The sequence below is a fragment of the Pungitius pungitius genome, chromosome 15 (genome assembly GCF_949316345.1).
Source record: "Pungitius pungitius chromosome 15, fPunPun2.1, whole genome shotgun sequence".
Lineage (NCBI taxonomy): Eukaryota > Metazoa > Chordata > Actinopteri > Perciformes > Gasterosteidae > Pungitius > Pungitius pungitius.
The window spans coordinates 2894729-2919013 of NC_084914.1; the positions used below are offsets into that span (position 1 = coordinate 2894729).

Below are 24285 nucleotides of genomic sequence, written 5' to 3' on the forward strand. Positions count from 1 at the left end.
CTTCCGGGAGAAGCGACTTTGTGTTTTTTCTTTGTAGCAATTCGGCGCGCACACACACAAACACACACACACACACACACACACACGGTGTTACGGAAACGGCTTCGTTCACGGCCAGCGGCTCCAGCCATGACTCCTTCACGGCTGTGACGTACGTGGAGCGCTCCCCTCCCCCCGCGTGTGTGTGTGTGTGTGTGTGTGTGGTTGTTTGTCCAAAAAAACAAACAAACACAACGATGCAGAGCGGCGTTGCCATCCGCGTGCAGATCGCCTCCGTCATCGACGCGCTGTCCGTCGCGGCCGTGGCGGAGATCGCCAAAGTGGTGGAGGACGGCCTGGTGGTGCTGCGGGTGGAGATGCGTCAGCGCGAGGACGAGATCCTCAAGCTGAGGGGCGACATCGAGGTCCTGCACGGCGAGCTGAGGACGCTGCGGGGCGGCGTGACCCCGCGAACCGGGAGCCACGGGAGGGGCGGTGAGACACGCACAGACACACACACACACACGTGCACACTTTATCCACCGTGTTAACCAGGGACACACTAATCCCTGCCTTGCTTTTGACCTCCTGACCTTTTGTCGGGCACAGTGCGGGAACTTGTCATTTGGGTTTGGTGTTCCTCTACTACACTCACGGCTCTGGGGGTGTTTACCTGGGGGAGTTTGTTACACCTGTGTAACAAGGTGTGCTGTTACACTATGGCCCTAACCGGAGTGGCCACCTGACCACAACTACATTACATCATTACATTACATCACATGTCATTTAGCTGACACTTTTATCCAAAGCGACGTACAATAAGTGCATTCCAACCGTAGAGATACAAACTCAGAAAACAAGTAACAAGAAAGTAAAATTTTCATCAAATAAGCAGTTTCAAAACATGTTATAGAAAAGTGCCATTATAAGTACAATTTAAGTGCTACCATTTGTTAGTGCTACAATTAGTGTTTTAGTAAAGGTAGAGTCTAAAGAGGTGTGTCTTGAGTTTGAAGATGTAAAGGCTCTCTGTGGTCATGATGTCATCAGAGAGCTCGTTCCACCATCTGGGAGCAAAGAGTCGCCATCTCGCCGAGTGCTTTTCTCTCAGTGAGGGAGGAACAAGCCGCTTGATGCAGATGCAGATCGGAGTGTGCGGGTTGGGATGTAGGGTTTCACCATGTCCTGGATGTAGACTGGACCCGATCCATTCACAGCATGGTACGTCAGTACCAATGTTTTGAACTGGATGAGGCAGCCACTGGTGACCAGTGAGGAGAACAGAGACGGGGTGTGGGAGTATTACGGAAGGTTGAAGACCAGTCGAGCTGCTGCAACTAGTGTCCCATGTTGGACGCCACCATGATGGACCACCTGGCCCCCTCTCTCACACACACACACACACACACACACACACACACACACACACACACACACACACACACACACACACACACACACACACACACACACACGCACACACACACAGGCTTGTGACCTATTGAACTCATGCTCTCAGTCAAAGCGCACGTTGTCACAGAGCATTTATCAAGTCATTAAGAGGTTTTAACCCAAAAATCTGTCTTCCACAGAGAGGCTCGTTGCTGATGAGAGAACTTCACTTGATAGGAACCACAACCACGCGGACCAGAACGGCCTGCCGCGACCCGAGGCCCAGGTGAAACGTGAACCCGCGGGAGACGAGGGCGAAGAGAACGGAGGTCGGCCCGCCCCGCCGCGAGAAGGCCCGCGCGGAGGGGACGGCGCGCGGTGGAGGCCGGGACGCCACGGTTCGGGTCATCCGAATCCAGCGGAGGTCTCCTCGCCGCGGACCGGGCCGGCCGCGCCCTGCTGCTGCTCCGCCGCCGGCGCCGGGTTCCCGCAGAGCCCGCTGGGCCGCGGGCCGCCGGGTCCCGGCCAGCACCGCAGCTCGTACGCCGCGGCGCGGAGGAGGACGGTGGCGGCGGCGGCCAAAAGGTCGATGTTCAAGAGAGTCTTCCTCTGTCTGTACTGCGGCAAGTGCTTCGAGCGCTCGGGCCACTTGGAGAGGCACAAGAGGATCCACACCGGGGAGAAACCGTACCGCTGCGAGACGTGCGGGAGGCGCTTCAATCAGAAGTGCAGCCTGAAGGAGCACACCAAGATCCACAGGAGATGTGAGTAGAGCGCCTCAACGCGTCCCTCCTTCTGTCCACAGCTGAGCTCAGAGACGCCTCTGAAGGTCGCTCTCGGGGGAAAGAGGGAGTCACATGGTCCTCAGGGATCTGCAGTCAAACCGTTTCAGTACATTATACATCATCGCTTTCTTCATACAATAAACGGAATAACACAAAATGAAAATGGGCATAGCTTATGCTGTGTTGGTTTGACAGAAGGGTTGTGATTGGCTCGGGATGCAAACAGACGACCCGACAGGTTTGGGACCAAATGCGTAAAACTTTTATGAGGAATTGTTAGTGGAAGGAATCTTTATTTTGAACACGTCTGGCCAAACCACACTTTTTTTTTTTGTTTAACAGAGTGCGTGTCTTTTGTTCTGCTGTAACAGGCGCTCAGGCCGAACCCCTGGAGATGGAAGTGGTCGAACGGAAGCGCGTCGCCGAGGAGAATCCGCCCGGCAACGCTCTCCGCCCCGAGGACGACGACCCGGTGAAGGTGGAGGTCGAGCCTCCTGAGAACGAGGAAGTCGTCACGATGCCCGTGCGCGTGAAATGCGAGCCCGCGGACGAGGAAAGCGCCGCGCCGCCGCCCATCGGAGGAGGAGGCGAGCGGACGAGGGAAGCGCCGGGCGACGGCCTGAGCGAGAGCTTGGCCTCGTTCGGGACGGACGGCGAGCAGTGGATGTCCAGGTTCCAGATCGGCAGCGCGGCGTCCTTCCCGGGGATGGCGCAGCCGCTTCAGCCGGCGGCCGAAGCTTCTCGCGGCACATTCTCCTTCCCGGGAAAACCGTACGGGGAACCCGGGGGCGGCGGCGGCGGCGTGGCCTCTTGGGCGCCGTACGGCTCCTCGGACACGAGCGGAGGGGGTCTGCACGATGCCGTAGGAGGAGGAGGAGGAGGAGGAGGAGGAGGAGGCCGGGGCTTTCAGGCGATGAAACCCAAGAAGTGCTTCGTCTGCTCGTACTGCGGCAAGATGTTCGAGCGCGCCGGCCACCTGGAGAGACATTTGCGGATTCACACGGGGGAGAAGCCCTACGGCTGCCACGTCTGCGGGAGGTGCTTCAACCAGAAGAGCAGCCTCAAGAGCCACATGAAGACGCACAGGAACGGTAAGAGGCGAGCGGCGTCCTCCGTTCCCAGGGGTTCACCCATTTTGCTTGTTTTAATTCCCTCGCTTGCTTCCCCCCCCCCCCCCCCCCCTTCTCGAACAGGGGAGAACCCGGACGGGCCGGAGGCGCTTCGCCCGGTGTTCACGATGCACGAAATCCAACCGTCGAGGAACCCGCCAGAGCCCGAGGGCGCCCCGGTGACCCTGGAGGAGCAGCTGCTGGGCGCGGCGTACGGCGAGGCGCTCGCCGTGTCGGTGAAGCTGGAGCCACGCGGCGAGGGGTTCGCGGCCCCCAGCCAGGCGGGGCCCGACGGCGGCACGGGCCGCGGGCAGCTATGGACCGGCGGCGGCGCCGAACCAACCGCCGGCGCCATGTTCCACGACGTCGGGAATCACGCCGGAGCGGCCGACGGTCGGCGGGGGCGCGGCGGCGAGGAGGACGCGGCGGCGGGCGGGCAATCGGGGCGCTCCGACGTGACCGTCCCCGAGCACGGGTCCCTGAGCGAGGGGGGGGGCGGGTTCGAGCAGAGCTGCTTCATATGCTCGACCTGCGGCCAGAGCTTCGGCAGCTTCGCCTCCTTCCAGAGGCACCGGTGCACGGAGGCGCCCACGTCCGCGGGAGGGTCTTCGGCCAGATGGGCGTGCTGAGGTTGCACCTCGAGCAGCGCGCAGAATGAACGCCGTGCAGCCTACACGACCAGGAAAAAGAAGACGACGAGTTTGTTTTTCCAATGCGAAGGGACGATCGAGCAGAAGCTAAAATGGACTTTGCATTTTCTTTGACTTTGAGCCACTCGATGAGCTCGACCGACAGAAGCCGCCACGCTTCCTGTTCCTTGAGTTTCCCTTCACTGACTTCATATAATCATTTGCTTTGCTAGTGGAGTCTTAACATTGAGTAAATGTTGACCACGGCGCTCACAGGACTGGAATTGAAAGGGAACCGATCCATGACATTTTGGTCTCTTTTTTAAAAAAAATTTCAGTTCAACTTGAGGAAACCTCACTGTCCCGAACACGACTTTTCATCTGAAATGTCTCCCTTTAATTAACCAGACATCAAGGCGTTGCACTATTACTCAATTTCCAGATCGCGTGTCGTCTTATCATTTGTTCTTTATTATTAAGAAGTAGGGGTTTGATGAATATGGATTTTTTTTTTGGCAACAAAAACAAATCATTTTGTGGAATTTGGTTAAATTAGAACAAATGTCACTTTCGTGGATTCAACCAGAGATCTGGTAGGGGTTTGTTTTACTGCACAATAAGAAACGTGTGAAATCAATCAGCGTCATCAAGCTTCGATAAGGTGGACCAATTATGTTTGTTTTTTTTTGTATTAAGATACACTTTGTGTTCGGGATCCACATGAATTCATTTTCTCAAAAAAATCTGGAATTATGCAGTGGGGGGACTTAATGGAGACGTGTACTGTGGACTTTGAGTTGAACCAAAATAACTGACCCTCATACAACAGAGTACTGTGTAGATCAAATTATCATTGCCTTTAAAACTGCATTTAAGTATTTTGTGTCGTATTATGTTTTAATTAATATGCCAGCATTACAAGATTTTTTTTTTTTTGAAGAAAGGGAGGGAACTGCAATAAGTTAATGTTAAATTATATGAAACATAAAGCATTAAATACCTCAGTAATAAACAGCATCTCCAGCAAGAATTTGAAAAGCAAATTTGAGCTTCTCTTTGGTTACGTTATCTCTCTAACAAATATTTATTTTAGGTAGATATTTTTTCAAATCACACTTGGGGACAAATGACATCGAGAGTCTGCTTTTCTTATCTTTTTGTATTTTCAAATAAATTTTTAAAAAATGGGTCACATGACGTGTTGCAGTCTGATTTTATGTCTGCGTGGGTCCACTGCGAGCACCTTGAGCGACATTCTTTAAAATGGGCCTCAAACACTCGTTTGACTCGACGATGAACTGATTTCAGTTTGTTCTTGTTTTTTTTTTCTGTGCAAATATCCAATGACACCAAATGAAACACAAAGAGGAACCAAATCACAACGTTCACACCTCTGGACGAGGTGGATGGATCATCATGACCACGTCCACTTATATGACAAGTCCGTGTGTTAACCCTTTAAAGCCACTGCAGCTGAACTAGGAGGATAAAGGTATGTTTTGGACCTGCAGCTCCATCCTTCAGTTACTTCTCTCACATCCTTTTCTTCATTCAAGGAAATGACAAACAGAAAGGAGGAACCAATTCGGATCCTTTGCACCACTTCAAAATCATTTCTACGGTCACAAGTCAAAGATTTTGTTGTCTCAAACTATTTCACGCTAAAGAGGCGTAATTACAAAAGCACAGTTTTCAAAAATGGATTAAAACACCCATCGGTAAGGAAATTGATTTTGTATTTAGATTTTTCAAGTTTGTATTTTTTTTGTAAAAATAGAAAAGTTAATGAAAAACCGACCACCATTGAAGTAAGTAAGTCGTTTTTAGTTTTTGACGCTAAAACAAAAAGCGGAAGGTGCACCGCGCGGTGATGTGGGTTCAAATCCCCGTGCGTCCGTGCGCGTGTATTTACGGTAAAGACCCTACGCCACACGGAAGAAAAGCTCCCTGCTAGCTGGCGACACCGAGATGTGAAATGTTTAGTGCGTCGCTTGTTGTTGTTTTTTAACGCATTTTTCTTTTAGATAAAAAAAAAACCAAACAAAAAAAACGCACGAAGATCGCGCGCAGGGACCCGCGTCTGATCGCGCACGAGTCGACATGGCGACGTGCATTCCCTTCCAGACCCAGTTGTCCTCAATAATGGAGGTTTTGGTCAAAGCGGCGGTGGCGGAGATTTCCAAACTGGTCGACGACAAATGTGCGTTTCTGCATCTGGAAATTTCCCGGAAGCAGAGCGAGAACGAGGCGCTGAGGAGGAAGCTGCTGCTGATGGAGACCCGCAGCTCGCGGCCGCCGCGCGGCTTCGGTGAGACGCCGCACGCGCGGTCTCTTCTGCTCGCGGACGACGCGGGTCAAACCTGTGACGTCGCTGCGTGTTCATGTGGAGCAGGAAAAGCACGCGCTGCACATGAAATGGACCTGTTTATTGAACCGGTGTCTCATTTTTTTTTTCTCAAACATATTTGTTCCTTTCCTGCTCTAGAAAACTACATGGACCGAGGAACTGATGTGGGGACCTGTCCGCATCCTGCTGGAGACATCAAGGTCCAGGTGATGTTCACGAGCCGTGCACTGTGGTTTATGGGTATATTATTCCTCTGCAGCAGATGCACCAAATTGATCAATGGCCTCAGAGCCCCGAATCATCGGGGGGCCCCCTCAAAACCCCCGGGCTCCAGACGTAGACAAATGATTTTTTTCTGCCCAGGGGCCACCAGGGGCCACCAGGGGCGAGGTGGAGTGTTTACGGGTTGGATTTCTCCAGACTTGCATGGACACGAGTGTTGAACAAGCTTCTAAATCAATCTTTGCTCTAAACCTTTAGGGGCCGAAAGTTCAAGCCTACTGGGGCCCAGTTGCTTAAAGGATAATTATAGTAATTATAAAATGATTTTATATCAACCGCCCCCCCACTCCCGCAGAATCTTTGTAATCTTTTCATGCGCAAATGCAGAGAAATCGTGCGCAGCGGTCCGCATGTCCCTGCATCCACTGCATCGTCCGTAAAGCAGATTCAGATGGAATCGTTCATCGGACCCGTTCACAGGCGCAGCCACATCTGTGAAAGATACACTCCCCCCCCCCCCCCCCCAGAATCACACGTGCTGATGGATAAAACAAGTCACTACCGGGTAGGGAATTAGACATTAAAGAGCCAGATGTTTCCTTCAGCAGCCAGATGTTTCCTTCAGGAACTGGTTCACAGCAGATATTGGAGTATCAGATTTTTACTTCCGCCCAGTTGTGGGAATGAGGCTGCTTGCCTTTTTTCTAACGTTTTTTCCCTCTCTTCCCTCAGTTCAGCGACGTCGACGCCGCCGCCGCCGTGTCGTTCACAATCAAAGAGGAAAGTCCAGACGAGATGCTGTGGATCAGCGACTCCGCCGCGCCCATCGGTGAGTTTGAGCGACTGGACTCTAATGCACAGACCAACATGTAATGCACTTTGTGGTCCGGGCCTCAATCCGCCCCGTCGCCCGCAGGCTCCGCTGCACAGTACCGGGACGCAGGGAACGCCGCACGGCGCCGGCAGCCGGGGCACGGGGAGGCCGCCGGCTTGTACGGCTCCGGCCAGCACGCCGTCGGAGACGTCGCCGTCGGAGACGTCGCCGTCGGCCACCGGTTCGCCGTGAAGACGGAGAAGGAGGAGGAGCGGTCGGGGTTCGGCCGGGACGGCTGCCTGCACGGCGCCGGGAAGCCGACCCAGCTCGCCGCCGACTTCTCCATGGACGAAAGGGAGAACCAGCTGTGGTCGTCCATCATCGAAGGCGGCGACATCGACGCCGGCTTCCCCGACTTCTCCAGCGTGGTGGAGGAGTACTCCAGCACGTTTCCGGACCACTCGGACGTCCACGCCGCCTCCGGCGCCGCCAAGCCGCCCGGCGCCCCGCAGCAGCTGCCGCCGTGCAACGGGGTCTACAACAGCGACGCCCCGCAGTCGTCCGGCTTTCAACCCGGGCCGCCGCCGCCGCCGGACCAGCCGAAGCCGGAGGTCCACGCGCAGCGGGGCGCCGAGCGGGACGCCGCAGCCAGGCCGCACAGCGGCGCCGCCTTCCACCCCCACCGGCCGCCCTCCGGCGCGGCGCGGAGCTACGCCTGCTCGCTCTGCGGCAAGGCGTTCGGCCGCCTGCACCAGTTCAAGCTGCACCAGCAGAGCCACAAGCGCAAGCGGGCCTTCTGGTGCAGCGTGTGCGGGAAGAGCTTCCAGTGCTCGTCGCACCTCAGCATCCACCACCGGACGCACACGGGCGAGAAGCCGTACGGCTGCGGCCAGTGCGGCAAGAGGTTCACGCAGCAGAGCAGCCTGCGGGTGCACCAGAGGACGCACAGCGGGGAGAGACCCTACAGCTGCTCGCTGTGCGGGAAGACCTTCATCCTCATGCACCACCTGAAGCGCCACCGGATCATCCACACCTACAGCTGAGCCCCCCCCCCCCCCACCCCCCACCTCCCCTTCCCCCCTCTGACAGAGACAGGAAATGACCCTCAGAGGCAGGGTGAGGTTTTTTGACCTCACGCCGTTGCTCACAGACTTTGTACATTGATGCATATTCCGCTATGCAAACTCCGTCCGGGTGGATTTTAAGATGCTTGCTTTGCTTTTTAAAAAAAATACTTGATCATTAAAACGTCAGATGGAATCGCCCCCCTCCAGGCAGATGTCACGCAGTATTTTTTCTCCCCCCCCCCCCCCGAAACCGTCAAAGCTAGAAGTCCAAAAAGAAAACCGAGGTCTTTTTAAAGAAGAATCGTGCATTTTTTCTCTGGCGGGTCTCTGCACGCCGATCGTCGTCTTTGTTTGTTTGTTTTAACTCCTCGTGTAGAAAATCGATGCCTTACTCCATCTCCGCACTGTTTCCCCACCAACCCCCCCCCCCCCCCCCCCCCGGTAGCTTCTCTCCTCTCAACAGTGGTCCAAAAACCTGCGTGACTAACGTTCCATAAAACACGTCTTCCCATTTTGTCATTATTTAAATTAAAGAATCCTGCAAACCAGCAGCTGGAAATTCTGTTTCCACTCTCTGCAAACGGCCGGGATCTGATCTCAGGACGCGGTGTCAGGCGCCAGAGAGCAGCCGAGCTCCTCCTCTGCGGGGAGGAGGGTGCAGCCGGACGCTTTTAAAGTGAAAGTGAAATGCAGGCAGGAGTTGTTTTTGCCAAAAAAAACCTTTCATGGTGGGATAAAGTTCATGCATCTCTGACTCATTGCTGCCCACTCAGTAGTTATTGGTTTTGTATATTGAAACAGGCCTGACTCTCTTCACACAGAGTCATCTTTTTGTCGGCTCGGATGCTATAATTAAGTTTTATTTCTTCATCTGGAAACACTATTTGAATTTTACCGTCTCCTGCTGCTGCTGCTGCAGGTTTTAAGTCTACGTTCCAAAGTCCGTGATGTATAAAATGGGTTTAGTGGTCTAATGAGAGGGCCGCGCGGGTAGATAAGAAAAGATATAAACGGCCTTCACCTTCTGCTTTGTTTGCTTCACTGCCAACACGCCGTTATTTAAACATTCACAAAACGTTATTTCGACATCCACCCCGTCACTTAAAGGAAGTCAGCAGGTGTGTGTCTGCTTCCTGCTTCCATATACGGGGACGTTTTAGTTAATAAGCTGCCCCATAACTTAATAATAAATGGCTCCATGTGTGAGAAATGTTTTGGGGGTTTTCGCGTGGTGAATTTCAAGCAGCCACAAAATCTTCAGTGTTTTTGATTGAGCTAAAGAGCAGTTTTATGATTTTGGAACGGAAAAAAATGCGTCAGATAAGTGCAATGGCTTTTATAACCTGACTCGTTTTATTACCTTCGGTGGTGCTTTGCCCAGTTTAATAATCTCTGATTCCTGGTGTGGTGCAAAAAAAAATAATCAAAACCTCATTATGGAAAGCACAGAAAACACAAAAAGGGAAAATTAAAACGTGTGACTCTGAGGCGGAAAGATCTCTCACGTCCCACAAAAACAGCAGATCACAAAATGTCACATTTTAAACAAAGCACATAACAAAACTTAATTCGCAAATTAGAGCAAGTTTATTGTAAAAGGCAAGGTTTATTGTAAAAGGCAGATTAGCATCAAATCCCAACGTGCTAAAACCGATACAATTTGGAGCAATTTGATCAAAAGGTCATTCAAATATTGAACAGCATTTAAAATACAATTAGTTTGGTCTATTTTTGGACATTTCACACATCTTGTCTTTTTCACAATATAAAATTATAATTTCCACCTTTCGGTTCTGATCACATTAAACGTGATGAGCCTCTACATTAAAAAAAGTCTTTATCAGATGTTTAATCAGGGAATGCTAAAGAACCAGAACAATACGTAGTCATATTCGATGAAGTTATTATTTTAGAAATACATTTGTGCATTTAAAATGAAAGTGGACCGGTTTCAAGGATTTGAAGACCAGACTTTAAGTAACAGTCGGCCGAAGCAAAGCGAAGGCGTTTATCGTGTAGTGAGTCGGCTGCTGAGGGGGGAGCAGCTGACCTGGGAACAGCTGCGGGAGGATTGGGGGGGGGGGTAGGAAGAGGAGGGAGAGGGAGGGTTCAGATGTTGCTTTAGTTCTGCACCAGCTGGGACACGATGGTGGACACCAGCTTCTCCATGTGCTCCGCCCGCTGGCGGCCCGTCTCCAGCACCTCCTCGTGGTTGGCCTTCTCCCGGCTGTCGTAGTCCATCACCGAGATGTTGGTGATCAGCGACAGCGCGAGGCAGCGCATGCCGGCGTGGCGGGCCACGATCACCTCGTGCACGGTGCTCATCCCTGGGGGAGGAAGATGTTGAAATGTGGCTCAAAATTCCCTCATCCAGATGAACGCAGCCAGTTCCGATTAAAGTTGCTCAACAGCGTGCTTCTACATCCTGTGGCGAGTCAGCGGCTAGCATTGATTCAGACCATGTGTGTGTGTGTGTGTGTGTGTGTGTGTGTGTGTTTTAGGGACAAAGTTAAGTTTGGATTACGCCTCCAATTATGGCGGCTGAGGTCAGACTAAAGCCCTCACAAATAAAGACGTATAAAGAAGTGTGTGTGTGTGTGTGGGGGGGGGTTCTGCACTCACCCACGGCGTCGGCCCCCAGCTTGAGCAGCAAGCGACACTCGGCGATGGTTTCGAAGGAGGGACCCCCCACCACGCAGTACACCCCCTGGCGCAGGAAGTCGGCGTAGCCCAGCTTGGACGCCGCGTCGCGCGCCACCTGCTGCAGCTCGCGGTCGTAGGCGTCGGACACGCTGGGGAAGCGTGTGCCAAACCTGAGAGGGGGGGGGGAGGGGGCGTCGTTAACTCAACCGTAACAACACATCCACAACTGCCCCCCCCCCCTCCTGATTAATGGACTGGTGAGGTATTACAAGTTAGCTCTCTGCGTGGGGGATTTGTGATGTGAAAAGGGGAGGGGAGGGGGGGGGGGCGGACGTTCCCTTCTGAAGCTACAAGTGAAAGAAGAGTTTGGATGCGCGTTGAATCACGCGGCCCTCAGAGAACAATGGGGGCCTTTGTCCCCTCTGAAACCGGCTCCAGAGCAGAAGTGCGACGGGTTTTGTGCGGCGGAAAAGCTGCAAAGAAAATTTGTGGCCGGGGAGAGAGAGAGGGGGGGGGGGGGGTGATTACGCCCAGCTGAGTGATGCAAACACCACACAGGCCGGCACCAACATTCCTGTAAAGGAAGTGTTGACCTGTCCACCCACCTGTCATCGTTGGGTCCGAACAGCGGGTTGACCCCGGTGAAGCCCGGCAGGTTGATGTGGTCCTTCAGGATCATCACGTCGCCCACTTTGTAGTCCCGGTTGAGGCCCCCGGCTGCGTTGGTGAGGATGACCGTCTCCACGCCCAGCAGCTTGAAGACGCGCATGGGCATCGTGACCTGGAGGGCGCGGGGTTCAGGAGCTTTTCTTGTTATTGCACTCATACACATAATAATAATACCGTATTTTCGCGACTATAAGGCGCACTTAAAATCCTTTTTTTCCTAAAAAAACGGCGCGTGCGCCTTGTAATCCGGAGCGTCATCAATTGGTTGATCCATACTGGTTAACGAGGATCCATTGGAGGGAAAGTCTGGTGCCAGCAGCCGCGGTAATTCCAGCTCCAACAGCGTATTGTAACGGACTGTGTTTTCATGTTCTGGAGCGGCGTTGCACTTTACAGAGTTTTGGGATGGTCAGTGAAGGGCGCACAATGTGACGTCACTCATCTTAGTGCCACCTATGGGGACGCGGGAATTGTTGTTGTTTTGGAGAGCGATGGTGTGTTTTTGTTCGGCGTAGGCTACGGCCGACAGTAGCCTGTTTCTCCACAATAAAACCAGAAGATAAGCACATTGTCCAGAGTCGCTACAGTAGCTCGTAGTTGGATGTCGGGATCGCGCTGACGGTCCACCGTCTGTTCCAGCGCTGCCTCTCGGTGCAAGATGCACCAAAGCATTTGCCAAGAATGTTTTCATTAACCAATAACGAAAGAGATATTGTTAATATCCACATTAACGTTTGAACAACGTTGCCATGGGAGTGAAGATTTTTCAGAACGCTTAATAACGTTTGATTTAGCACAGCCCGATCTAGTGGATGCATAACGCAGCCCCAGTCAAACGTTTTACTGCAGTTACTTCTATGCGCCTTGTGATCCGGTGCGCTCTATATATGAAAATAGTTCTAAAATTGGCGATTTATTGAAGGTGCGCCTTGTAATTCAGTGCGCCGTATAGTCGCGAAAATACGGTAATAATAATACACGGCGGCATCGTGAAAAGGGACAACTAGAAGCACGAGTCGCACTATTTGACCTAAATACACTAATTTTACAGAATAACTTTTTAACAATAGTTTTTTTTAATTATGTACAAAACTATCTCAAATATACAGATATGATCTGTAAATTAACAGGCCAACTGTAAATGTAAGGATTATGCTAATAATGACAAATAACATGTTTTTCTAATTTTTCTACCAAGAAATACTGTAATTTTACAGTTTTCTTAAATTACATTCAAATAATGTAAAATTAAAATAATTACCTCATTATATAAAGATTTATGTCCATAGTAATAATTTAAGTAAAGTGAAGTAAATCATGTTATTATTCTATGTTAATGTGTATTTTTACATTCAGACTCTGTAATTATGGATCACATCAGTCATAATGCAGTCTTTTTTTAAAGAATCAAGTATGACACGTTTTAAATATTTTAGAGGAGCAACTTGGGACAGCTGCAGACCGGAGTCCTGTGTCCCAGAGCAACACCTAACCTATATATACATGTATGTATGTATGTATGTATATATATATATATATATATATATCTCCATGTTTTAAAAACGTTCTTCCGTTAACTTGCTCTCACCTTCTGGACGGAGTATCCCTCGTACAGGTGGAACCGGCCCTGCATGCAAACACAGGGCTTCCCCTTAAGGGTTCCAAACACCAGCTGGCCAGCATGACCGGGCACTGCAACACACACACACACACACACACGCACACACGCACACACACACACACCCTTTATTACACACCCGGTGCATTCGCTTGGCGACAACCGACATGCAAACGCACACGTGAATGACCCGCAGCGTTTCTCTCGGCGCACCTGTGCTCTGGGGGAAGTTGGGAATGTCGCTGTACTTGAAGACCTCGCGGCCCTCCAGCACCTCGGCGAGGCCCCCCAACCCCGAACCGCACACGATCCCCACCTTGGGACGCGCCCGCGTCTTGGACAGCAGCCAGTCGGCGGTCTTGCGACACTCGTCGTAGCTTTCGGGGAGAGAGAGTCGGAGGGGGGGGGCGTTAGAGAAGGGTGCAGGGTTTTGGGCCAGCTGGAGACCTGGAACAGGTCGCCGTGGCAACCTGCCCCACAGCTGGTTATGTTCGCGACAGGAGATCAGCGTGTCGAAAAGCACCTCACGCTGAACAATCCAAGGTCTGGGTGAGGATTCTGGGATTATGTTACACAGATACAAAGAAGTCATGTGACTATCCTGAATTAAATGAGATACCGTTACACAAGTCGACTACGGAAGTCCATATCCGCCACTAAAAAAAAAGTATGAAGGATTAGAGATTATGAGAGTCGAAATTGAAATTATGATTTAAGATATGCCAGGGTCATTGCAGCTGATTGTTGAAAACTCTATGGTCACAGAAAAGTGTCATTTTATGTTTTAATAACGTTTTATGATGAGCTATTGGACCGGGAAGTCCAACGCTGTGAATACCTTGACAACTTTACCGAACTGTAAAAGTAATTTATGTAAATGATCTGTTAGTATTTCCGAGTGCGAGATTAATCAGATTTATTTGGGAGATAGAATATGTCCCCGGTGGTATTCATTCCGTGGCAGTCGTAATTGGACACCACTGGAAAAGTTTATGGGACCAGTTTTTGCAGATTCCTCAGCGAGGAAAGACGCTGCAGGATCAGCGGCGGCTCTGCGCATGCGCGCGCGCGAAACTTTTTTACTCGGGTCGCTTTGGACAAAATAAATAAATAAATAAAGTTACCAAACAACGGACCGATTTCGACTCTCTCGAGTCGTAACTTTGATTTTCTAACCCTCGATTCGTTTTTCCTCAGTGAACAGAGCGGTGTCCTCATTTACCCCCGCTGCACAGTCACGCTGCTTCCATTACCCCACACGCGGAAGATCAGACCCCCCCCCACCACACACACACACACACACACACACACACTGCGTGTCCCATTGTGTTCCTGCTGTTAAAAGGTCTCTTTAATGTGCGTCACATTCGGCCGGTAAAACGCGGCGAAGACCCCGTATTAATCCGCAGAGACGAATCACAAATGACACAAATTCTGCAAGTCACGCGAAAAAAAAAAACATTAGAAAAATGAATAATAACGTAAAAGCCACTCACTCATGAATACAACTGATGAAAAATATTAAGTGCGTCATAAATGTCGATCAAGCATGGCTGCGCATAAAACCGTTTCTGGTCGGTTACCTCCTCTCACTCTGGAAAGAACTGCCCGAAGAAGCGTATTTCAAAGGCACCACTTTATTAAATTTGGGTCGACGTGTACCTGATGAAAACGATGCCGCATCTAAAGGAGTTCAGACGCTCCGCAGTGACACACGCGGACACCGCGACGCACTCACCCGAACGCTTTCTCTGCCGCGGCGGACATGGCGGGACGCAGGAGTCGGTCTCGAAGAAGCGTCCGACCGAGGCTCCGAGGGACCGTTTTGTTTCCTCCTCGCCTACGTCGAAGGACTCTGACGTCACGGCTGGGAAAGCAGGTTTCATTCTCGGGGTGTGCTCTCTGCGCGCCAACCAAAGATGCGTTCAGGACCCCGCCCCCCCCCCCCAAAAAAAGTACAGTAACAGTCGAGTTTTTGTAAATTTACAAAAGTACACCGTTTTGGTGTATAATTCCTATGTTTTCACATCTGGTTTCATAAATCTCAGTGGTGGAATCTAACGTACCAGTATGAGATATTATTTTAAGTCGCTTTGGATAAAAGCGTCAGCTAAATGACATGAAATGTAATGTAAAGATATTATGTGTGTTCTCAGTGTATCGATGGGGGGGCGGATAGAGGGGTGCATGACAAATGGACATCGTAGTTACTAAAAACCTTGGGATCGACTCTATCGTCTATCTATCTTCATTTTTATTTTATTTTTTTACAGTTTTTACAGCAACATGGAAACATAGTGTGCAGGGTGTGGTCAGCATTAAAACCACATGACGGCATTTACAGTCGGAGGCCACGAGCAGAAATTCTCCAAAAACGAAACTGAAACAATAAACATATTTACTCAGTTGTCGGGCGGTTTCTGTGTTCAGTGAAAGCATTTAAACGTTACCTTTCAAAATGTTGCTTGAGTAAAAGTACTGCGAGAAAACATCCACATTAACTGATCAACGATAAAGTGATGCGTGCAGAATAGTTTCATTACATTTTGGACCGTTATCACTGAAATCCAAATCCATTCCATCTGAATCTCAGTGGATTAGAAGTTCGAAGAAGCGTCTGATGAAATACTTGAGTCGATTGAAGTAGTGTACTTAAATACGTGTACTTTGTTACTTTCCACGGTGGACTTGTGTATACACAGTAAATTGGTGTGTGTGTGTGTTGTTTATCAGCCAGTCTCGCTGTGTAACTGCTGATTTGTACTGTATTGTGTATTGTGTTTCACTTTTATCCTTCCACGTGTGTTTGTTTTGTGGCCTGTTCATTTAATTATTCAGTCGGCCAACTGTAGAATGTCCGAGAGTTCGTGAAGGCATCACACAGCATCTCGGCCTCTTTTCAAGCTGATGCAACACTGCAGGAATTTCAATCTTATCTGGAGATTCACTTAGGTTTTGTATTTGTATTTCACAATATATTATAAAAAACACATTTTACAAACAATTTACAAAAGTACACCAATTATTTGTAAATTACAAAAGTACAGTAACAGTTGGATTTGTGTATACACAGTGAATTGGTGTGTGTGTGTGTGTGTGTTGTTTATCAGCACAGAACAGCCAGTCTCGCTGTATTCAACCTGTTGTGTAACTGCTGATTTGTATTCAAGGACTTTCACCCCAAAGCTGCTAACAAATTCAAATAAAAAAGGTTCCACATTGAGTAAAAAAAACCCTACAACCCCCCCAGAGCAAATAGAAAAATAGAACGCTTTGTTTCATACCATAGATCAAATGTTCCTTTTACATAAAAAAAAAATGTAAAAAGTACATTGTGCTGCTCTATGATCCGTTTAGAAGTCACAACAGGAGCGACCAATAGCGTTGTTCTGCAACTCACACTAAGCCTCATATGTTTGATGGTTTTTTATTTGGTTTTAAGTGTAAAATCCTCCCACCTGTGACTCTGACTGAGGTCCTCACCTTTCTAGCTTAATGGCAAATGAACCTTTATTGTCAGGAGCCCAACTGGGTCTTATTACTGTGTTGCACCACCTGACACCTGACACAGCTGGTTGAATGCGTCCAGGCTCAAGAAGGCACACTTCAGGTTGGCTTGATTCTTTGGTGCAGGCTAATATTTGGCCCCCTTTTGGAAGGATTCTTAAACGAATTGAGATCCGTGATTCATGACTCTTAAAGACAGTGTGACCTCCGGGCATTTCATCCTTTGCTGCCTGCAGTTTAAAATATTAAATGAGTAAATTTTAGGTAACAGGCTAAACGTTAGCATCTTCCAATAAAATGTTAGCACTTTAACTCAAGAAATGCACAGATGTTAAAATGAGGATTATACATGACATCCAGGTAATGTAAGGGAGAACTGGAGAGAGAGGGTCATTCATTTGTTTTTCTCCTGCTTTCTTTGCTTTTCTTGAAAGCCAACAGCTCTGCAGGCTCTAAAGTCATCCCAATGCTACGCCCCCGTGTAGCATTTTGAACTTTTGATCACATTTTGGGTCGAGCCCGGCGTCGCCCGGAGCCTCGCTAACCTTGAATCCTGCGTAGCAGCAGCCCAGCCTCTCTCCGTGAGGACGGGTTTGGTTCAGAATGAAACCGGTCCCTGATAAGAGCCCATTTATTGTGGTGATAACTGAGCAGCACGCAGAGACGTGGCCTCGGTGACTCTCGTGGCCTTTCACAGCTTTCTGTCACCAGAGAGGGCAGCTCCAAGGTCAGCTCCAAGTGACCTTTAAGATTCATTTATCAAGCACCTTTAGACTGTTGCATTTAACGCTATGAAAGCATAATAAATACGGGAACAGGCTATCTCCATGCTGTGACTGAAGATTGTTAAATGATATTAAAACTAAGTGAGCCGGCCGCAGCGTGTTCGCACAAGAAGGAAGATCCCATCATGTGCCATGTGTGTTTAAAAGTGGTTAAAAGTGGCTTTACTGTGCCAACAGTGCGTTGACACAACGACGCCTGGTGTTCTGGTGATAAAACACGATAAAAAAAACTCCTCCGCGCTCATTTCTCAAGTCTCTGTGTGTTTCCATCAAAAACATATGAAGAACTGACAACTGATGGAAATGCATTGATCCCAAAGCACCAGGTGCATCATAAACACATTCACTCGTTAGAGTTTCACTTGCTGTCTGTAACTTGTGTGTTTTTGTGAGGGACAAAGAGTTAAAGCAGCTACACAGAGGAAGTCCTGCAGAAAATGAAACCTGGTTTTCTGATGCCGCCTGCTGGCTGAAATCTGACCTGCAACGAGGCCCCAGAGGCCAGAGCAGGTCAGGTGGAGCCTCCTGTCCTTTATTCATCTCACAAGTGAGCAACTACAACGTATCAGTGGGAATTAGTAATTATAACGGTTTTACTGGCTTTAATAGAAATAAGCTACTGGTAAGAAGAAAGAAAGTTAAAGCCAACAACAGGCAATGGAAAAAAAATTAATATGAGTTTATAAGACTTGAATGAATGAATGCAAATTAACTGGGACACCGAAGGAGGGAAGTGAAGCAAATGATTAAATGAGTATGCAGGAGACGGCATAGGAAGCCAGAGAGGCTTCAGAAGGGGGGGTAAAACACACACACACACACACACATCACGGTGCGACATGCAGGTCTTCTTCCTGTCAGGAGTTGATGAGTCGTGAGATCTTTCACCTGCAGCACTGTATCTGTTATTCATGTGGAGGACCAACTTGTCCTTTAGCTGATGAGAGGTAAATCACGCTCATGTCACGTGTCACGTGTTGTCCGACCAACACAACAACAACAACAACAACTATTACATCATACCTCCCTATGAGGAACGTGTTACTCTCAATCGTCACAGTTTCAAACATTTTAAAACTACACATAAGAAGAAGCACGACAAAACAACTTAGTTTGGTTTTGTACAACATGAAGGTTTGGCTTTGAAATGACTGTTAAAGTAACAGTTAAAGTAAATAGACACCAGTCAAGGTTTGACTTTTGGTTTCACGTGGATACGTGACCTGCGGCGTCCAAAATGCGGCGTTTCTACACCTTCTGGACCACGAGAAAACACGTCTCCCTCAGGATGTGTTGGGCGGGTGAGTTTCTTAGAACCGAAGCGTCTTTTTCTGAGGTTGTTTTGACACATTGGGGTCCTCCTCCTCCTCCTGCTCCTCCTCCTCCTTCAGGTGCTGTAAGCCGACGCAATCAGACACTAAAGATGTTTTCTTATGTGCTTATGATGTTTCCCCCTCTGCAGGGACCCTTAAAACCGACTGGTGTGAATGTCGTTTCCTCTCTATGGTGAGAAGAAGCAACTCTCAGCTAATCATTAACACACAAATACCACTGAATAGATACAAGAAAATAGTCCTTTCTTTGAGTGTTGTGTCAGGTTTTCAGCACATTTGACCAATGGGCCTCAATCACCCCCTAATTAGAAACAGCTTGAAATCACAGCTGATTCCCATCTAGGAAGCACACTCATGTGTTGAGGTTCTTTCAATCACATGACCATATGTTCTAAAAGTGGACTTTGGGCTGGTCTTGGCTGGAAAAGGAACAATGTAGAGCAACACAAAGAGAGCGAAATAAATGCCTGCCTGCCTGCCTGCCTGCACGAGGGCGAGGAAGACGAGTACCAGGGAGAGGAGGTGGGGGCGCTCAAAGAAGGACCAGAGCTAAGGTAACTGATCAAATACAGTGAGGGCTACTGTCATTGACCATGTCATGAACCACGGGCTCATGCAGAGAGGGCGGTGAACGACTAAAGCCAAATATCAGCCGGGACACCGTGGCATCCATTGTCCGTATTTTCAGAGAAACCAGCAGCTAGGATATAGACTCTCCTACAGCCAAGTGTAAATACTGTAAAACGACCATTTACAGTATTACAGTGACTTTATGCCTCCACTCTCTAACTTTGTCTCTCTAATTCCGCAATTCTGTCTCTGTCTATCTTTTCCATAAACTGTACATTCTTTAAAGCTACTATGAGATGGTTATTCATGTTTTGTGTTGCATTTCTGCAGCAAAAGAAACTAAATGCATGTGCCAAACACAATCTATGATCAATACAATATATCGTTTATTGAATAAGGGCATACCTGACACAAATAATGCTGTTTCTGTAATTTCAGCTGATGGTGTGTTTTTTGTCATTGTGTTATGATTGAATATAAATGTTTCTGTTGGAAGAGAACATGTGTTTTGCATAATTATTTGTTTTTGAAACACGTTTGCAGAGTTTTGATAGACATAGTGTGTTGTGTTAGTGTATTATTATTATTATTATATTTTGAAAATTAGTTTTGGAGTTTAGTTTACAATGTGTGAATTTCCCATTGTGTGTTTTAGGTGTGTGGTGCGTTAAGAGTTTAGGAAACTTGTTAAATGTATAAAAAAATCTCATAGAGGTTCTTTTCCTGCCTCCATAGTCCCTCTAAAGCCCTCTGCATGGAGGTGGAAGGTTCATGACCACCATCCACATGACCAAATGACTTTACTGGAGGCAATGAATGCAGGGTGTGGTCTGAAGACTGCTAGGGTTGGATTAGACCTTCCAGAAGATACTTTCCAAGCTGCATTGCCAGAGGAAATCAGATGTGACTAAAATATTATATGGTGTATTTAAAATAATTTGCTTCCATATAGTTGGTCTTTGTCATGCGTATTTATATTTATTTACATCCACCACAAAACATATTTACATGGTCCTGTGTCATTTAATGTGTATAAATCAATGGATTATCAGCATTTGTTTTAAAGGTGAACTATGATGTTTATTTTGAGTCCACGTATTAAATGTCTTTCCTTCACCAGGAAATATCTGCAAAGCTGAATTCATAAATACTTTAAATCCTAATAGTTTGCGTCCATGTTTGCTGCTTTGCGTCGTCTTCCTCTTTTCTTCTCCTGGTGTGTTGCTGCCACCTGCTGTGAGTCAGTGGAACATCATCAAGGGTCTAAAAGGTGACCTTTAGGTGGGAGCTTTCCTCCAGGGCAGCTTGAGGGGTTTGACCTCCATTTCTTTCTTGGTGCTTCTTGAAGTCCACGAGGTGAACGGTGATGACGGCAGACACCATGATGATCAGAGCCACAGAGAACACCACCATCTTCACCAGGAACACGAGGGTAAGCTCTGCACCAGAAACACACCACAAACACAACACATCTGTATTTGTATTTAAGCCCTGCGTCCCTGAAGAGGAGCTTCAGAGATGCTCAGAACTCAGAAAACACACAAATTTATTTAAAACACAGAAAGAATGAAACTACAAACTGTCATCAGGAAGTCGTCTCCTCTTTCAGTCTTACCAGGATTTGAGGAGCAAAGATGTTCAGTCGTATTAAAGTCCTGTGTCCAGTGAGCCTGGTTTCTATGGTTACAGATGATCACGTTGTTCAGCGGGTAGACCTGGAGAGAAGCCCCAGAGGTCGTGACCTCTGATCGCTCTCCTCCCCCCTGACTGCAGACCCGGTCGACACATCTGAAAGTGCTGCTGATGTGAGAGTTGTGAGTCTTGCAGGTCACATGGAGGTCACATGACTCTGAGCTGCTGGAGTCCACTCGGTCCACGATCAGTTCAACTGGAGACACTGGTCCTGAGGGGGGGGGGGAGGTTTCTGTGAAGAGTTTATGAAACATGGCGGCAGAAACTACCAGTGAAATGTTTACAGACTCACCTTGAACTGTGACCTTGTATTCAGCTACTAGTTTGTCTCCTGTAGATGTTCCTGCTACAGCAGAATAAACTCCACTGTCGGCCTCTTGGAGATTCTTCAATATCACAGAGAATTTATTCTCAGGAAACTCAAACCTTCCAGTGAAACTATGAAGGACATTTGCTGTTCCATTAAGTAGAATTCTTACTAACTGGACTGCTTTATTTTTGCTTTTCCAGTCAACATATGTAAAACTCTCAGGAGGATCAGCATGAAGCTTCAGGAGCAGATCACGTCCCTTCAGCACAAACACAGGAGTCTCAATGGTTCCTGTAAAAACAGTAGACACATGATACAATAAACATCACACACAACATATGATGAATCATTCATTGCTGAATGTTACTCCATCCCTTTACTTTATTTCTCACACATTGAACCACTGGAACATTTTTATTTATTTTTTTACATAAAAATGTATTACAGATTTCAAATGAAAACATGAACTTTCTTTCACCTTGTCCATAACACACAAACACAAAATAGGAGCCATTCATGTTTAGAAACATTTAGAAAATCATATAATACATTTAAGTTGTTTTAGACCAAACTATTTAAAATGTTGTGTATGTACAGTAAGACTTCATATTATATTAATATTTATTTAAGCACTAGTAAGATATTGGTACATTTAGTTCTTTTTTAGAATTAAATTGTTGTGCTGAGGCTTTGTTGACATAGAAAATAAAAATAAATTGTTTGCAAAAATAATTCTTGAGGTTTTTTTCATTTAAATCAGGAAGCAGAAGTTTTTACTTCTAGACTTCAAAAAGTCTAAAACATGTCCGTCATTTTAACGAGAAATAAAACAAAGCAGAACTAAACTAAACTTTACAAGATTCATATTAAATTCCCCTCACTGTTTTCAGGAATCACTCCTTCTTGGATATGTGACATGTTTACATACATGTATACATCTATACACACATACATCAATATAATATATGTATTAATTCCTACTACTCTGTAAGATGGAGAGCAAAGGCCTCAGTGGTTTCTCACCTTGAGCCTGGATGCAGACGAGCAGCCCGAGTATCACAAACAGAGACATGACGGAGTCTCCGACCCCACGCTGCAACAACCTGTGTTCTGCTTCACAAGAAACTAACAGCTCGCCTCTTATTCAAAGAACCTCGGAGACGTTTGACCACAGCTGCTGGTCATCAGCTCCTTTTGAACTTCCTCTCTGAGCTCTGTCTGACTGCTGAGATCTGTTCCTGCAGAGAGAGATTTAGTTCAGCCCTTTGTCAAGGAGGCTCATTTACACCTACAAGTTCATCCAAGTAACAAAGTACAATTATTCACTTCAAGCTTCTCTAAAAGACTGTTTAATAAGTATCAGCACTATATTCTTTGAATGGTTTATCCCCTTAAGATGAGCTACTTGTGCATGTTGCTCCATGATGATCCTGAAGGTTCTGAATGAAACCTGGAGGCTCCACATGGCTCCACATGGCTCCACATGCTGCTATCGGCAAAAAAAACATTATTTCAGAGAATATAGGACCAAACATCATTATGTCAATGATTTGTGTTCATACACTACATGAATATAAAGTGTTGTTTGTACTGTGAGTGTTAGTTGATGTTTTTCTTTAGTTTAACACCTATCTCATCTTTGTAGTTCAGTGCACTCACAGAGACGTCCACTTCCTCTTTAGGTCCATATTTAAAATGTTTCTCCTGAGAACAGAGAATGTGTCAAAGAAAGAGGAAGCTGCAAAAGCAACTTTTATCAGAAATCATCCTGCACATTAAATGATTCTGATGAGCAGTGTCTATGGTTTGAACATGAAATGATTAATCTACGTTATAAAGGACAAAGGAGAGGAAGACCAAGAGCGGCGGCATCCAATCAAACAAGGGCCACCGTTAGTGACCGTGTTGTGAACGTTGAGAGAGGCCCGTCTGAGGGTGCAACCACATCTGCCCCCTTCAACAGCTGCATCAAAAGTTGACAAAGCAACAGGTGAGTCGACGTATTACGCTTTAATGATTGTGCTGTTTTAGGATCCAAAGGTTGCCCCTGAGAGGAGGGAGAGGCAGAAGATTTTTTGGATGTGCATGAAATCGCCATCGTTGACGTAGTAAATGTCAACAATGCAGTAAAACTCTGATCAGGAGGATGAGTTCAGGACAGGGTGCTGGCAGACATCACCACTTTATAAAATGTGAATACAGTCAGAACAGCGACATTTTCCAGAGTCCTGGAGAAACATGAAATAAGGACGAAGCGGTTGTACACTGTACCCTTTGAGAGAAACTTTGAAGGCGTGAAAGAACTCCGGTATCAGTGTGTGCAGGTAAGACGTCTGTTCAGTAACCAAACGGTACCCACACATGCAGCTATGCAGAATGTGACTAATGACTGTAAAACCTATGTAGAGGGTCATGGAGATGGAAGCCAGTCGAACTCCACATACTTTTATCTTTGTATCTATCTTTTGTGATTCATACTAGTTATTGATACGAACGAATGAACTCTCCTCCTAATGTTACCATGGTAACCGCTGGCACTGCAGACGGATCTCTAGCGTCCACACGTTGTACTACGTTGATTCTTACTGCGGTTGATTTGCTGCTTTGATTCAACCTCCAAGAGTCACAAACATCCATCACATCAACATGTGCTTCTGTTTGAGGGTGGAGTAAATTAGGCACCACCCAAAAGATGGACTCACTTTATCTGCAGCTCAAACGTTAAGGTGGAGAAGTCCGACAGGTCCTTCAATGATTAGAATTCACTGGAAGTTTGCAGTGTTATTGAAGCTTTAATGCTGAAAGATTCTCTT

General features: G+C 47.6%; 4 protein-coding genes across 6 annotated transcripts in view; 2 read left to right on the plus strand and 2 right to left on the minus strand.

Annotated features, from left to right (window-relative positions):
* Window positions 1–21626, minus strand: part of LOC119206994 (uncharacterized) — a gene marked incomplete at its 5' end in the record, with an annotated part of 242444 nt that extends 220818 nt beyond the window's left edge. The window contains 2 exons of the mRNA XM_062557840.1: window positions 21186–21373; window positions 21455–21626. Of these exons, the coding sequence (XP_062413824.1) occupies window positions 21186–21373; window positions 21455–21626 (360 nt within the window). The remainder of the gene's footprint in view (window positions 1–21185; window positions 21374–21454) is intronic.
* On the plus strand, window positions 64–5070 carry LOC119209540 (zinc finger protein 775-like). The gene is made up of 4 exons (XM_037458951.2): window positions 64–474; window positions 1572–2135; window positions 2528–3247; window positions 3350–5070. The coding sequence occupies exons 1-4, from the start codon at window positions 237–239 to the stop codon at window positions 3892–3894; spliced, it is 2067 nt and encodes a 688-aa protein (XP_037314848.2). The 5' UTR covers window positions 64–236; the 3' UTR covers window positions 3895–5070.
* LOC119206511 (zinc finger protein 8-like) lies at window positions 5778–8765 on the plus strand. 2 transcript variants are annotated; one of them, XM_037457530.2, is made up of 4 exons: window positions 5779–6202; window positions 6380–6447; window positions 7196–7292; window positions 7380–8765. In XM_037457530.2, the coding sequence occupies exons 1-4, from the start codon at window positions 5995–5997 to the stop codon at window positions 8318–8320; spliced, it is 1314 nt and encodes a 437-aa protein (XP_037313427.2). In that variant the 5' UTR covers window positions 5779–5994; the 3' UTR covers window positions 8321–8765. The 2 variants fall into 2 exon arrangements, with proteins under 2 accessions (XP_062413493.1, XP_037313427.2); XM_062557509.1 differs by having other exon boundaries at window positions 5778–6447.
* LOC119207214 (purine nucleoside phosphorylase-like) lies at window positions 10424–15182 on the minus strand. Of its 2 annotated transcripts, none has more exons than XM_062557510.1 (6): window positions 14937–15182; window positions 13488–13651; window positions 13245–13348; window positions 11593–11768; window positions 10967–11157; window positions 10424–10671 (listed from the first exon to the last, which is right to left on the minus strand). In XM_062557510.1, the coding sequence occupies exons 1-6, from the start codon at window positions 15158–15160 to the stop codon at window positions 10466–10468; spliced, it is 1065 nt and encodes a 354-aa protein (XP_062413494.1). In that variant the 5' UTR covers window positions 15161–15182; the 3' UTR covers window positions 10424–10465. The 2 variants fall into 2 exon arrangements, with proteins under 2 accessions (XP_062413494.1, XP_037313585.2); XM_037457688.2 differs by having other exon boundaries at window positions 15013–15169.
* Window positions 21627–24285: the final 2659 nt, after the last annotated feature.

Coding starts and splice junctions, on each gene's coding strand:
- LOC119209540 (XM_037458951.2), top strand. CDS start 237: ATGCAGAGCGGCGTTGCCATCCGCGTGCAGATCGCCTCCGTCATCGAC. Junction 475..1,571: donor CGGGAGCCACGGGAGGGGCG/GTGAGACACGCA, acceptor TGTCTTCCACAG/AGAGGCTCGTTGCTGATGAG. Junction 3,248..3,349: donor CATGAAGACGCACAGGAACG/GTAAGAGGCGAG, acceptor CTTCTCGAACAG/GGGAGAACCCGGACGGGCCG.
- LOC119206511 (XM_062557509.1), top strand. CDS start 5,995: ATGGCGACGTGCATTCCCTTCCAGACCCAGTTGTCCTCAATAATGGAG. Junction 6,448..7,195: donor CTGGAGACATCAAGGTCCAG/GTGATGTTCACG, acceptor CTCTTCCCTCAG/TTCAGCGACGTCGACGCCGC. Junction 7,293..7,379: donor CGACTCCGCCGCGCCCATCG/GTGAGTTTGAGC, acceptor CGTCGCCCGCAG/GCTCCGCTGCACAGTACCGG.
- LOC119207214 (XM_062557510.1), bottom strand. CDS start 15,160: ATGAAACCTGCTTTCCCAGCCGTGACGTCAGAGTCCTTCGACGTAGGC. Junction 13,652..14,936: donor TGCGGCATCGTTTTCATCAG/GTACACGTCGAC, acceptor TCTCCCCGAAAG/CTACGACGAGTGTCGCAAGA. Junction 10,672..10,966: donor GCTGGGGGCCGACGCCGTGG/GTGAGTGCAGAA, acceptor TTCCTCCCCCAG/GGATGAGCACCGTGCACGAG.